This window comes from Zea mays, chromosome 7 (genome assembly GCF_902167145.1).
Source record: "Zea mays cultivar B73 chromosome 7, Zm-B73-REFERENCE-NAM-5.0, whole genome shotgun sequence".
NCBI classification, from domain to species: Eukaryota; Viridiplantae; Streptophyta; class Magnoliopsida; order Poales; family Poaceae; genus Zea; species Zea mays.
In genome coordinates this window covers 70,315,620-70,328,550 of record NC_050102.1, presented here as the reverse complement: position 1 = coordinate 70,328,550, position 12,931 = coordinate 70,315,620, and the positions used below count along the sequence as shown (strand labels likewise).

Below are 12,931 nucleotides of genomic sequence, written 5' to 3'. Positions count from 1 at the left end.
AAATTGTCTTAGATGTTAGTGAGTATACTAGAAACTTGTAAACATAAAACCGTCTCGTATGATATTTCTGATAAGACATTGTGAAAAAACGTAGTCAATAGTAAATTATGATTATATTGAACTAAACATTTTTTGGAATTTAAAATGAACTAATTAGCTAACTGTATGTTCGTACGATTTCTATATATCATATAGGTAAAAAATCTTGCTTAAATAAGAAACTTCTTCAAATAAAATTATACGTTTGAAATATGATTATTTTTTATTTTCTCATTAACAGTATATTTATAGTTATAATATCGTCTCTTTGTACGGTATAAGCAACCTGATAAGCGGTGGTTAATGCCACGGATATTTCTCTTTATATTCGTATTGCACATCTATACAATACGTTTTATTAATATAGCGGTGGTTAATGCCATCTCCTGCGTCCGACGCCCATCGCCGAGGCTGAGAGGCAAGATCTGTCGTCTTCAGTGCCCCCAGCGGCGCCCCCAAACTCCGAGGCTATGCTTTTGCTTATGTTTTATTGTCATTTCATGATTCATAACATGGCAGGCTCGAGACTATGCTTTAGACATTTAATCACTATATTCAGCTCCAACGAAACGGGATCTAAACCAAAGGGTTAAGTCTCACATCATACCACCCGTTCCTATTTTTCCTAAAGCAGGGGCAGGGCAAACCGTATTGTTGGCTCCACCTAGGGTTTTAGCACCTGCCGCCGCAACCTCCCTTCTACTGCCGCCTCAACCTCTCCATCCTTCGAATCCCATCCGATCTAGCCCTGCAACCCGCCGAACGACGAGCAGCGAGGCCCACAGCCGAGATGGACCAGTACCTGAGGGTGGAGCGGCCGCGGAACGAGTCAACCATCAAGGAGAACAAGGTACAACAGTGTCCAGGCTCCCTGCTCCGCGGCTGCCAACACGCACATACGCACCACACATGGCTCTTGCACGCTGGTCGCTCGATCTCGCCCCCGCCCCGCCGGTCGCCAAGGCCCGGCTGCTCGTTGCCTCGCCGGTAGCCGAGGTAGCGCGGTAGGCGCTAGGCACCTCCCCTGCGGTCAGCGGCCTTGTGTCAGCGCCTGTGCCTCATCTTCCCTGGCCCGCGTTGCTGCGTGGGAGGTGGGCGGGCGGTGGTCGTCTATCTTCTAGCTCTGGGAGTCTCCGATTTCGAGTCTTGGATCTGAGGCCTTTAGGCTCAAGTCTCAACTCTCATTCTATGTCTTCAATAGATTTTAGAGGAAGTCTCAGATTTTAGAGGAAGTATCATAAAGTGAAGAATTGAACATAGAAATTATTCAGATTTTTTTTTAAATCAACAGCTTATTGATTTGGCATATAATCTACAAAAGAATTCTTTATCTAAGATACTTCTTAATAATGCTTTTTCCTAAACTTTAGTTTAATCGCAAGATATGTATTCTCTATTGCCGTACCTTATTTTTGGGTCGTGCTCCGCCACTGATTTCACGTCTGTTAGGCTCGAGAGGTGGACTCAAACGTCCAAGTTTTGCAAGTTTTGATGTTGGATGTTAAATTTCTATGCATCTCAAACCAAGTTCCCTGCTCAAAGATTGTCTCAGCGAAGTTGAGGGAAATCCAGATTTTTCAAATAAAGATGTTACTGCATCTCAAACCCCTGTGGTTGCAGAAGTCCCTTCAGGGACCATCCCTTCACTAACTCATATGGAACAACAACCTGAGATCAATATCACATCCCGAGCTATGAGCCTTCCAAATATACTTAATCAGGCTGGCTTTGAACTTCTATATCGAATATGTGGTACACTCTTCTGCCATTATAGTTGGAATATATTTTCTTTGCAGTATGCTGCTCCTGTCCGTATACCTACAAACAGCACGGTAGAAGATGACAAAGTTGCTCTGATGATGCCTGAGCAAGTGCCCTCGTTGACCCAGGTTTCGCCAGCACAAACACAATCAACATCACCATCTCCATTTTCTGTTAACCAGGTTAACTTAATGTTTTAAATGCTATTATTTATCTAAACAACTAGATTATGTTATATGATTTGTTTTCATTTGTGATATGTAGCTTATGGCGGCTATTCCACGTCAAGAGATACGTTTCAAAATAAATCCAAAGCTCGGCTCCCTTGGTCCACAACTGCAATATAGCAAGTATGCCTCCAAGTTTCTGAAAGGAATTTGTTATATTTCATTTCGTATTTAATCTGAACTTCTTTTGTTGCTGATAAATTACTTGCTTTATCTAGGATTATGGATTTGGCTTTGGATAAGGCTAACAGGGAGATAATACTCCCTGTTATTCAAAGAAGTGTGACCATAGCAAGCCGAACTACAAAAGAACTTATTCTGAAGGTTACTTTCTTACCTTCATTGGTTTAAGACGTTAGTGTGATGATACTGTTGACACATATTTCTTGAAGGATTATGCATTGGAGTCTAATAACAATACGATAACTCGATTCGCACATTTGATGGTTGGAACATTAGCCGGAAGTCTGGCACATGTTACTTGCAAGGTATTTCTACTTGAGGCCTTTGTACTGTTGATGAAGTGCTATACCTGCTTGTTGATTCTATTAACCCCTAACATTTTGTATCTGTTGAATACAACTAATAATTGTATTTCTCTTGTTCTCTGCTATAGGAACCTCTTCGTGTTTCACTATATTCTAATCTTCGAAATCTCATTCAGAACCTTATGAGCGGCAGTGAAACTATCGAGCAACTTATTCACATGCTAATCAATGATAACTTGGATCTTGGCTGTGCCATCATTGAGGCTGTGGCAACACGTCAGGTAGCTTCTTGACAATTCTAATTCTGCTGAACTAAGTACACCTTTGACTTCTCCTTAAGCAGATTTAAAAGCTTAAGGTTTACAATCCCGGATTGTTTTTACAATTCTAATGGAGTTGTCAGTTTTCTGGACATCTGACAATGATTACTCAAAGATAAACTATATCGTGTTAAAGGCTAGTTGGGTACTACCACTGTCCTGAAATATAATCGATTTGAGTTTGTCCTAAGTAAGTACATTAAGTTTGACCAAGTTCATAGAAAAGAGTATTAAGTATTAGTGGCATTGAGGAGATCAACTATAAAAATATATTTCATAAATGTATGAGTTGAAAATGATGTTCATCTATTATCGTAAATATTATTCTTCTCTATAAATTTGCCAAATTTAGGATAGTTTGACGTAGAGCAACTCAAAAACATTATATTTCAAGATGGGTCTATTTATTATTAACATCTTCTGTCTGATCACCATTGGAAGTTGATCTGGCTTGGGGTATAGTAGATTGAATATAGAGGTACATGGGATGTACAATATATAGGCAAGGATCATCAAGTTTGACGTCGGCAACGTGGTCATGGTGACTGGCGGGAGGAACACCGGGCGTGTAGGAGTCATCAAGAACAGGGAGAAGCACAAGGGCAGCTTTGAGACCATCCACGTGCTGCTTGGAGCTTTTTGCTATGTCTAGTTTTCTCCTATTTGTTGTACAGGAAAACATAGAATAGAATTCAAATTTGGTGGTCGCAAAAGTGTGGAGACTTTAATTCATATAAAGCTAGGCTTAACATTAGTGCAAACAGTTGTATTTTAGTTTAGATTTAGAGTACACTTATGTATGCATTGTTTGACAATGCTTATGATATATTGAATGGTACTTATTTATATTATATTAATTATAATGTTGTTCAATATATGTGTATGTATATTTCTCTTTCAAATTATTATAACATGATATCTGAAAAAAATGATTATAAATTGAAGAATGTACTGCTGTGTAAGTCATTTCGTTTAAATCTTAATAAGACGGTTACCAAAATGTCTAATATCAGTCTCCTAAATAAGACAGTTTCTAAAACGTCCATTATTAGTCACCTAAATAAGATGGTTTTCCTATTGTAATTGTCTATTATTGTAGGATATTCGAGATGGTTTGATAAATACTTTATGACTTTTAGTGTTTGTATTCTCTACGGTTCTTTAGAAGCAGTGTCTTAAAAAAAACTTAATTCAAGACGGTTTATCGGACGAAATGACTTAAACAAATACCTTTTTTAGACGGTTTATCGGACAAAATGACTTAAACAAATACCTTTTTCAGACGGTTATAAATTAAAAACTGTCTTATATAATATCTTTTAAGACGGTTTATAACCAACTTAAATGTGGGACATCTTTTGCGACTCCATCAAAATTGGCACTTCATAAGCGTCTTAATAACTGAAAATTAACCGTCTCATATAGCATGATCTATAGTAGTGTGTGACTTCCGAATTAAGGCATCAGCTACCACATTGGCTTTCCTCGGGTGGTAATGTACTTCCAAGTCGTAGTCCTTGATTAATTCTAACCATCTTCTATGCCTCATGTTGAGATCAGCCTGAGTAAAGATGTACTTGAGGCTCTTATGATCTGTATAGATGTTGCAGTGGGTTCCCATCAAGTAGTGCCTCCACATTTTCAATGCTTGAACCACGACTGCCAACTCTAAGTCATGAGTAGGATAATTTTGCTCATGAGGCCAGAGTGCTCTTGATGCGTAGGCAATGACTCGGTTGTCTTGCATCAAAACACAACCCAGTCCAGTGCCAGAGGCATCACAATACACATCAAACGGCCTGTTGTTGTCAGGCTGCGCCAACACAGGTGCCGTGGTCATATGTTGCCATAAAGTGTGGAAGGCATCTTCACATTTTTGGCCAGATTCAAATTTTGCTCCCCTCTTCAACAATTCTATCATGGGTTTAGCGATTCGAGAGAAATCTGGAATGAATCGTCGGTAAAACCTAGCCAATCCCAGAAAACTCTGAATCTGATGAACAGTTGTTGGCGGCTTCCAATTCATCACCTCTTGCACCTTATCTGGATCAACAGCTATTCCTCCCTTAGAGATAGTGTGACCCAATAATTTAATCTCCGTTAGCAAGAAATCACACTTGGACAACTTGGCAAAAAGACGGTGCTCTCTCAGACGTTGGAGTAATGTGTGCAAGTGTTTAGCTTGCTCTGCTTCATTCTTCAAGTACACTAGAATATCGTTAATGAAAACCACCACAAATTTGTCCAGTTCAGGCATGAAGACTGAATTCATCAGATACATTAAGTAGGCGGGTGCATTTGTCAACCCAAATGACATCACCAAATACTCATACAACCCATATCTGGTTGAGAAGGTAGTCTTTGGAATATCACTCGCTCGTATCTTGATCTGATGATAGCCAGAGCGAAGATCTATTTTGGAAAACACCTTGGCTCCGACCATTTAGTCAAAAAGAACATCAATATGAGGCAAAGGATACTTGTTTTTGACAGTCACCGCATTGAGTGGGCGGTAATCTATGCATAACCTCAAGCTTTCATCCTTCTTATTTACGAACAAGGTCGGACATCCCCAAGGTCAAGTACTTAGGCGATGAAACCCTTGTCCAGCAATTCTTGCAACTGCTTCTTCAATTCAGCCAACTCAGCGGGTGTCATCCGGTAGGGCTGTGACACCCAGTTTTAAGGGACAAAGTCGGGTGCATCTCATACATGCGCCAAAGAAGACAACATATATAATAACAGAGTGTATAGAGATAAATGTCACAATAATCAGAGTACTTATTACATAGCAGAAGTCTTACAAAATAAAATATAAATATAGATCGAACTAAAATCCATCCTTGGCGCCAGAAAGTCAACTAGGAGACGCCACCTAGATCGAATCAAACTCCTCGATGTGTGACTCCGCTTGAACCACCTGTTCTTCTCCTGTGGGGGGGGGTGTGAGATAGCAAGGGTGAGCTCACACATGATCATAGCTAAACAAGTTGTGGGGAAACCAGTGTGCATGAACTCACCAAAGGTGGGAGTTCATGTGATGTGTAAAGCTAATCAACAATAGGGGTTAAAGCTGAGCATTGCTTTTAATAAGTTGGTCAAATTTTATTAGCAGTTACTAAGTGTAAGTAAGTACCAAACTATATTAAATAATAGAACAAAATTAATAAATAATCCCATGCAAATGCAAATGACAAATTGAATTTAAGTTACATAAATTAATCATGTGAGTGTCCGAGCCGCTCATGACCGTGATCATGGCTAGTATACTAGTTTTACACTCTGCAGAGGTTGCACATCTTTACCCACAAGTCATGTTACCCATCTGTCAAGGGGTCATGAATCCCATACACCTCTACCAAGAAAGCGAGGCAGGGTAACACTACGAGGCCTTCACAAAGTTCCACTAGCTTCTGAAAACCCGCTACAGTTTCTAGGAAGCTCCAATGCAGGGATCCCTCGCCTGACCGCTATCGCAACAAAATCAACCCAAGGATCTCCCTACACTAACCACTCCCCTACTGCCCTTGCCCCTTTCGGGTAAGGTAGTCGCCACTAGCTTTCCTAATTAGTCGCACTGTTTTCCCGGGTGGTTCTCCATGTTCCCATTAACATAATGCTCTTATCATGAACATAAATAACATAACAGAATAATAGGAACATGGATATAATGAAATATTAACGCAAAAACCGTGTAAAGAAATAACATAACTACCCAATGATTCAGTGGTAAACAAGGTAAAAAGATAAATAGTCTAGGGTGACCTATTGGGTCCCATCAAAATTAAACCTATACATGAATAAGTGATAATAAAGAACATTATTGGGTAACAAAAGTGGTCAAGGGCACAACTGTCACACCTGGATTCCGAGGCACTAAGACCCGGGCGCGAACATAATCACTAGGTGTGCTGGGACCAAGTCTCACACATATGATGAATCATGGCACAGGATCGAATGTCACATCTTTACTAAACAACAGGAGTTCTATACAAAATAAATAATTACATTATAAGGAGACAACAGTCCAGCAAACCAAAGTTGACTGGGAGACGACGACCTAGACCTCTCACGAACTCGTCGCAGCATCCTCCACGCGCCTCATCATGTGGTACCTGTTCTTGACCTGTGGGGGGGTGTGAGACAGCAAGAGTGAGCTCACATACGTTCATCGCTCAACAAGTTGTGGGGAATAATGTGCATGAACTCGCCAAAGGTGGGAGTTCACGTGAAGTGTAAGGCTTACCAAAGAGGATGGTTAGAGCTGAGCATTGCTTTTAAAGTTGGTCAAAATTTTATTAGCAATTACTAAGTATAAGTAAATACCAACCCAATTAAGTAGCAGAACAAAAGTAACAACCTCACCTGCGATGCAATGCATATGACAAATTGAGTTTAAGTTCCATAATTTAATCATGTGAGGGTCCGAGCTGCTCATGACCGTGAGCACGACTAGTATACCAGTTTTACACTCTGCAGAGGTTGCGCATTTTTACCCACAAGTCATGTTACCCATCTGTCAAGGGATCGCGACTTCCCATACACCTCTACCGAGGAGGCGAGGCAGGGTAACACTACGAGGCCTTTACAAAGTTCCACTAGCTTCAGAAAACCCGCTACAGTTTATAGGAAGCTCCAATGCAGGGTTCTTGCCTGACCGCCATCGCAGCAAAATCAACCAAGGACCTCCCTACACTGACCACTCCCCTACTGCCCTTGCTCCTTTCGGGTAAGGTAGTCCTCCACTAGCTTTCCTAATTAATCAGCCAAGGGCGTCCATAAACCCTTGTGGTAACACTGTTTTCCCGGGTGGTCGCTCCATGTTCCAATTAAAATAATGATCTTATCATGAACAGTAATAATAAACAGATAATAAAAGTGTGATCATGAATAATGTATCTTCATACCCAAAACCACATAAAGCACTAGCAAGAACTACCCAAAAAGTTTAGTGGTAAACAAGGTATAAAGATAGACAAACTAGGGTAACCTATTGGTCCCATCAAAATTAACCTATGCAGATCATTATGATTAATTAGAACATGAGTGGGTAAAAAGAAGTGATCAAGGGCACAACTTGCCTGGCACTTGAGATTCCAGGTAAAACTTGCTTTTCAGATGACACGTGTCCTCGCGCTAGTCGTAGCAATACAAACAAACATGGTATAGATAAAATTAACACCACACCAAACATAAGAATATACTACATAATAATGATCTACGCGTTGCTACGAGACTAACGCAACTTGAACGGATCAAATCGGAATTAAAACGGAAGAGTTATGAATTTCTTAATGTTTTATGTACTTGATATAAGATTAATTAGGAAATAAATTTTAAAGTGGCTTTCATATGAAAACAGTGGTACTAGATGATAAACCATAATATTTCAAAATTATAGGAACTGAAATGGACTAAAAAGGAGTTAGTATGAATTTTCTATGAACAAAATGAGTTTCTAGAATTATTTATATACTAAAAATCATTTTCTATAATTAATTATTTATTTTCTCTGCTCCCTGGGCTGCGCACATAAAACAAAGAACCCGAGGGTTTAGCTCATAAAATTCCCTATGACTCAGATATTCCCTGTGGGGGATGGAGGGTTGAATACCCAGAAAGACAGGGGCTCATACGAAAGACCGCCAGTCGAAGGGGTACGCGTGACTCTGAGCCCTTAGATCAACAGCCAAGCGTTCAGATTAGATCGCACACAAAACATAACTGCCACCGTAGGATCCGAGATCCACAGTCCAAAATCTCTCCCTTGCATAAGATTGCCCTAGCCTTTGGATTAACAATCTACGGCCTGGATTCTACATCCACACACTTTTTTTAATCCAAACCGTCCATCAAGGGACTAACGACCGAGACCCCATCACGAACAGCTATCCGCATCTTCTAATCTCGCCCATTCGAAATGAATCGGACGACGCACGATTCGCCGCTCATCTCCCACACATCCGGCGGTCGCCGAGCGACGAGGCACCCCAATCCATGGCGGCGGCCATGGGTGGCTCGATCAATCAGCCGCATCAATGCCCCGAACTCTGATCCGATGAGTAACAATCGTAGCAGGGGTCAAAACGAGTGTGACAGGGACAATCTTACCGATGGCTTGAACAGCGAGGAGACCCAACCACGGCACAACGCAATCCAGCGATGTCTGCAGAGCTCCGGCGAGCGATTGGGTTGCCGCGACGACCGTACCTCCATGACTCGGCCATAGGCGCTTCCCCAGTGATGAGGCGAAGTACCCAATGACAAGCCCAAGCACGCGCGCCACGGGTCCAGCCATGGAGGCTTGCTTCCAGGGGAAGGCCACGGCCACGGCGTAGACTGGCGTCGGTTGTGCCATGTCGATGCGGAGGTACTGCTGGAACTGGGAGATTGCCTCTGAATCCAGCGACTATGACGGTGATGACGCCCAGGCGAAGGCGAGGAGGGCAAGGGAGAGGAGCAGCGCAGTGGATGCCGTCGCCATGGAAGCGGGGCGGATCCGAGACGGGGGCTAGGAGTTGGGTTAGCGGCGGCGTTTGATTTATACGGACGGTACGAGGTCGGGATGGGTTGAGAGAAACGCGTGGATTTCGGCAGAGGAGACCACGGATTCCGCACGCCACGCGCGGGTTGTTGATATGCGCGCGCGAGGTTGAGCTAGGCTCCCCATGAATCGCGGCTGGGCGAACGGAGCCACGCCCGAGTCCGCGGAGAGGAAGACGACTTTCCCCAGTGCGGCCGGCTACCAGATGGAGCAATTCTCCCGGAGCACGGCTGACGCACCCGAAATTCTCGCGAGGACGACGGTTCTGACCGTTAGGCCCCACATGCCAGTGAACTGTGCAGGTGCGGATGCAAGCTGTCTGCTCGCGGCTGGCGCGCGGGACCCACTTGACAGCGACTCAAGCAAGAACGGCGGGAGTGGTCTGTTGGGCTGCGAGGAAGTAATCCAGAGTTGGGCCAAATTGCGCGGACCAGGCCCAGTTGTAAGATTTTTCCTTTTTCTTTTATTTCCCATTTCCTTTTCTCCCTTTTCAAATTCAATTTGAATTCAGATTTAATTCAAACCTTTTTGGCCCTTCATTACAATTTTATATTTATGAAATTAGAGGTACTAAATCTGGAGATATTTAATTATTTATTCATTCATATCCTTTTATCTTTTTTTTTCTTCTCTCCATATTTCTAGAATTCCCTTTAAATCTTAAATTCTCATCTAGGTATTAATATATTCTCTTTATTTTATTTTTTTGTATTGCCACAAAATGCACACCACAAACATAATATCCAGCATGATGCATAATTTTAATGGCATGTATTCTTTTATTAGTTATTTGCCTTTGAATATGGTGTTCACATGGGATGATGCATAAAGGGTAAACCCACATAAGGAGAAATTGTTTCTCTATTGATATTATTTCTAACAACTTACGAAGTGGGTGTTACAAATCCTACCCCCCTTAAAAATAATCTCGTCCTTGAGATTTGTAAGAAAAAGGATTATACCAAGATTGGTTTGTAATTGAGATTGTAGTTTCTAATTGATTCAAAAATTAAGAGTCTCTCTCTCTCTCTCTTTTCTTTAATACTATTTAGCAAGTAATTAGAAAATGCATGGGTATCTTTTATGTTTAGACACACAGTTAGGTAAGAGGAGAGATGGTGAGAGTGAGGTTAGCTGATGGTAAGAAGAACTTGGTAAGGGAAGACTCCATCCAAGGTGGTAAATCTTGAATCATCTCGAGGTCTGATTTGACTCCTATTCTTCCATGTCGAGGTTGATCTCCTCCTTCTTGCACTTTGGTGTCTCCATCCGGGTTTGGGACAAGAGGCTAAGATAGATCTGTTATGTAGGTCAAGTTGTTGGGTATGGCAGAGTTGATCTAGGTCACCAATTTAGGCTTAAGTGTATGGACTTATCCTTTGTACCAGCATTAAGTAACCCTCACTAGATTAGATCATACTAGATTAGACAAGATCTAGATTAGATTAGATATGACTAGATTAGAATAGATAAGATTTAAGTAATTTGGATTAGGTAATGGTTGTTACTCTAGGATGAGATAAGCAAAGTGGTTAAGATAAAAATCTTTTTAAGGTAAGATGAATCTATTAGATATATTTTAGCGGGGGATATTCTAAGTTGATCTATTTTGTAAACATTTTCCCTTATGTCTAGGTGTATATGTAGATGCAGTTGTGGACATTACTCCACAACCCATCACACTCAAACAAAGATCCAAATCAGACAAGTATCATAAGAACAATCATTCAAGCATATAAATATTTACAAAAGTAGTTTTGTTTTTGTTCCTAAGAGTAGGTCTCCTATTCCTAAAAGTCACTTTAAGCACGGGATTTCAAAGTGTGAAATCCACATTTGACTTTTAGAAAGAAAAGGTAAGAATAATCAGAGTAAAGCGGAATTAGATGAGAAAAGATTAAGAAAAGTTTAGAAAGAATCAGAGTAGCAAAGGTAAGTAAGTATTGGTTGTCCAGTTATATCTAAGTTTCGTCCTACAGTCAACATTCCTCTGATACCACTTCTGTCACACCCGGATTTCGAGGCACTAAGACCCGGGCGCGAACATAATCACCAGGTGTGCTGGGACCAAGTCTCACACATATGATGAATCATGGCACATGATCGAATGTCACATCTTTACTAAACAACAGGAGTTCTATACAAAATAAATAATTACATTATAAGGAGACAACAGTCCAGCAAACCAAAGTTGACTGGGAGACAACGACCTAGACCTCTCACGAACTCGTCGCAGCATCCTCCACGCGCCTCATCCTGTGGTACCTGTTCTTGACCTGTGGGGGAGGTGTGAGACAGCAAGAGTGAGCTCACATACGTTCATCGCTCAACAAGTTGTGGGGAATAATGTGCATGAACTCGCCAAAGGTGGGAGTTCACGTGAAGTGTAAGGCTTACCAAAGAGGATGGTTAGAGCTGAGCATTGCTTTTAAAGTCGGTCAAAATTTTATTAGCAATTACTAAGTATAAGTAAATACCAACCCAATTAAGTAGTAGAACAAAAGTAACAACCTCACCTGCGATGCAATGCATATGACAAATTGAGTTTAAGTTCCATAATTTAATCATGTGAGGGTCCGAGCTGCTCATGACCGTGAGCACGGCTAGTATACCAGTTTTACACTCTGCAGAGGTTGCGCATCTTTACCCACAAGTCATGTTACCCATCTGCCAAGGGATCGCGACTTCCCATACACCTCTACCGAGGAGGCGAGGCAGGGTAACACTACAAGGCCTTTACAAAGTTCCACTAGCTTCAGAAAACCCGCTACAGTTTATAGGAAGCTCCAATGCAGGGTTCTTGCCTGACCGCCATCGCAGCAAAATCAACCAAGGACCTCCCTACACTGACTACTCCCCTACTGCCCTTGCCCCTTTCGGGTAAGGTAGTCCTCCACTAGCTTTCCTAATTAATCAGCCAAGGGCGTCCATAAACCCTTGTGGTAGCACTGTTTTCCCGGGTGGTCGCTCCATGTTCCAATTAACATAATGATCTTATCATGAACATTAATAATAAACAGATAATAAAAGTGTGATCATGAATAATGTATCTTCATACCCAAAACCACATAAAGCACTAGCAAGCACTACCCAAAAAGTTCAGTGGTAAACAAGGTATAAAGATAGACAAACTAGGGTAACCTATTGGGTCCCATCAAAATTAACCTATGCAGATCATTATGATTAATTAGAACATGAGTGGGTAAAAAGAAGTGATCAAGGGCACAACTTGCCTGGCACTTGAGATTCCAGGTAAAACTTGCTTTTCAGATGACACGTGTCCTCGCGCTAGTCGTAGCAATACAAACAAACATGGTATAGATAAAATTAACACCACACCAAACATAAGAATATACTACATAATAATGATCTACGCGTTGCTACGAGACTAACGCAACTTGAACGGATCAAATCGGAATTAAAACGGAAGAGTTATGAATTTCTTAATGTTTTATGTACTTGATATAAGATTAATTAGGAAATAAATTTTAAAGTGGCTTTCATATGAAAACAGTGGTACTAGATGATAAACCATAATATTTCAAAATTATA

General features: G+C 41.3%; 1 protein-coding gene across 1 annotated transcript; it reads left to right on the top strand.

Annotated features, from left to right (window-relative positions):
* The first annotated feature begins 1,550 nt into the window (after nucleotides 1-1,550).
* LOC109941078 (uncharacterized) lies at nucleotides 1,551-2,378 on the top strand. Its single transcript, XM_020541557.1, has 4 exons — nucleotides 1,551-1,760; nucleotides 1,836-1,982; nucleotides 2,065-2,150; nucleotides 2,246-2,378. The coding sequence occupies exons 1-4, from the start codon at nucleotides 1,551-1,553 to the stop codon at nucleotides 2,376-2,378; spliced, it is 576 nt and encodes a 191-aa protein (XP_020397146.1).
* The last annotated feature ends 10,553 nt before the right edge of the window (nucleotides 2,379-12,931 follow it).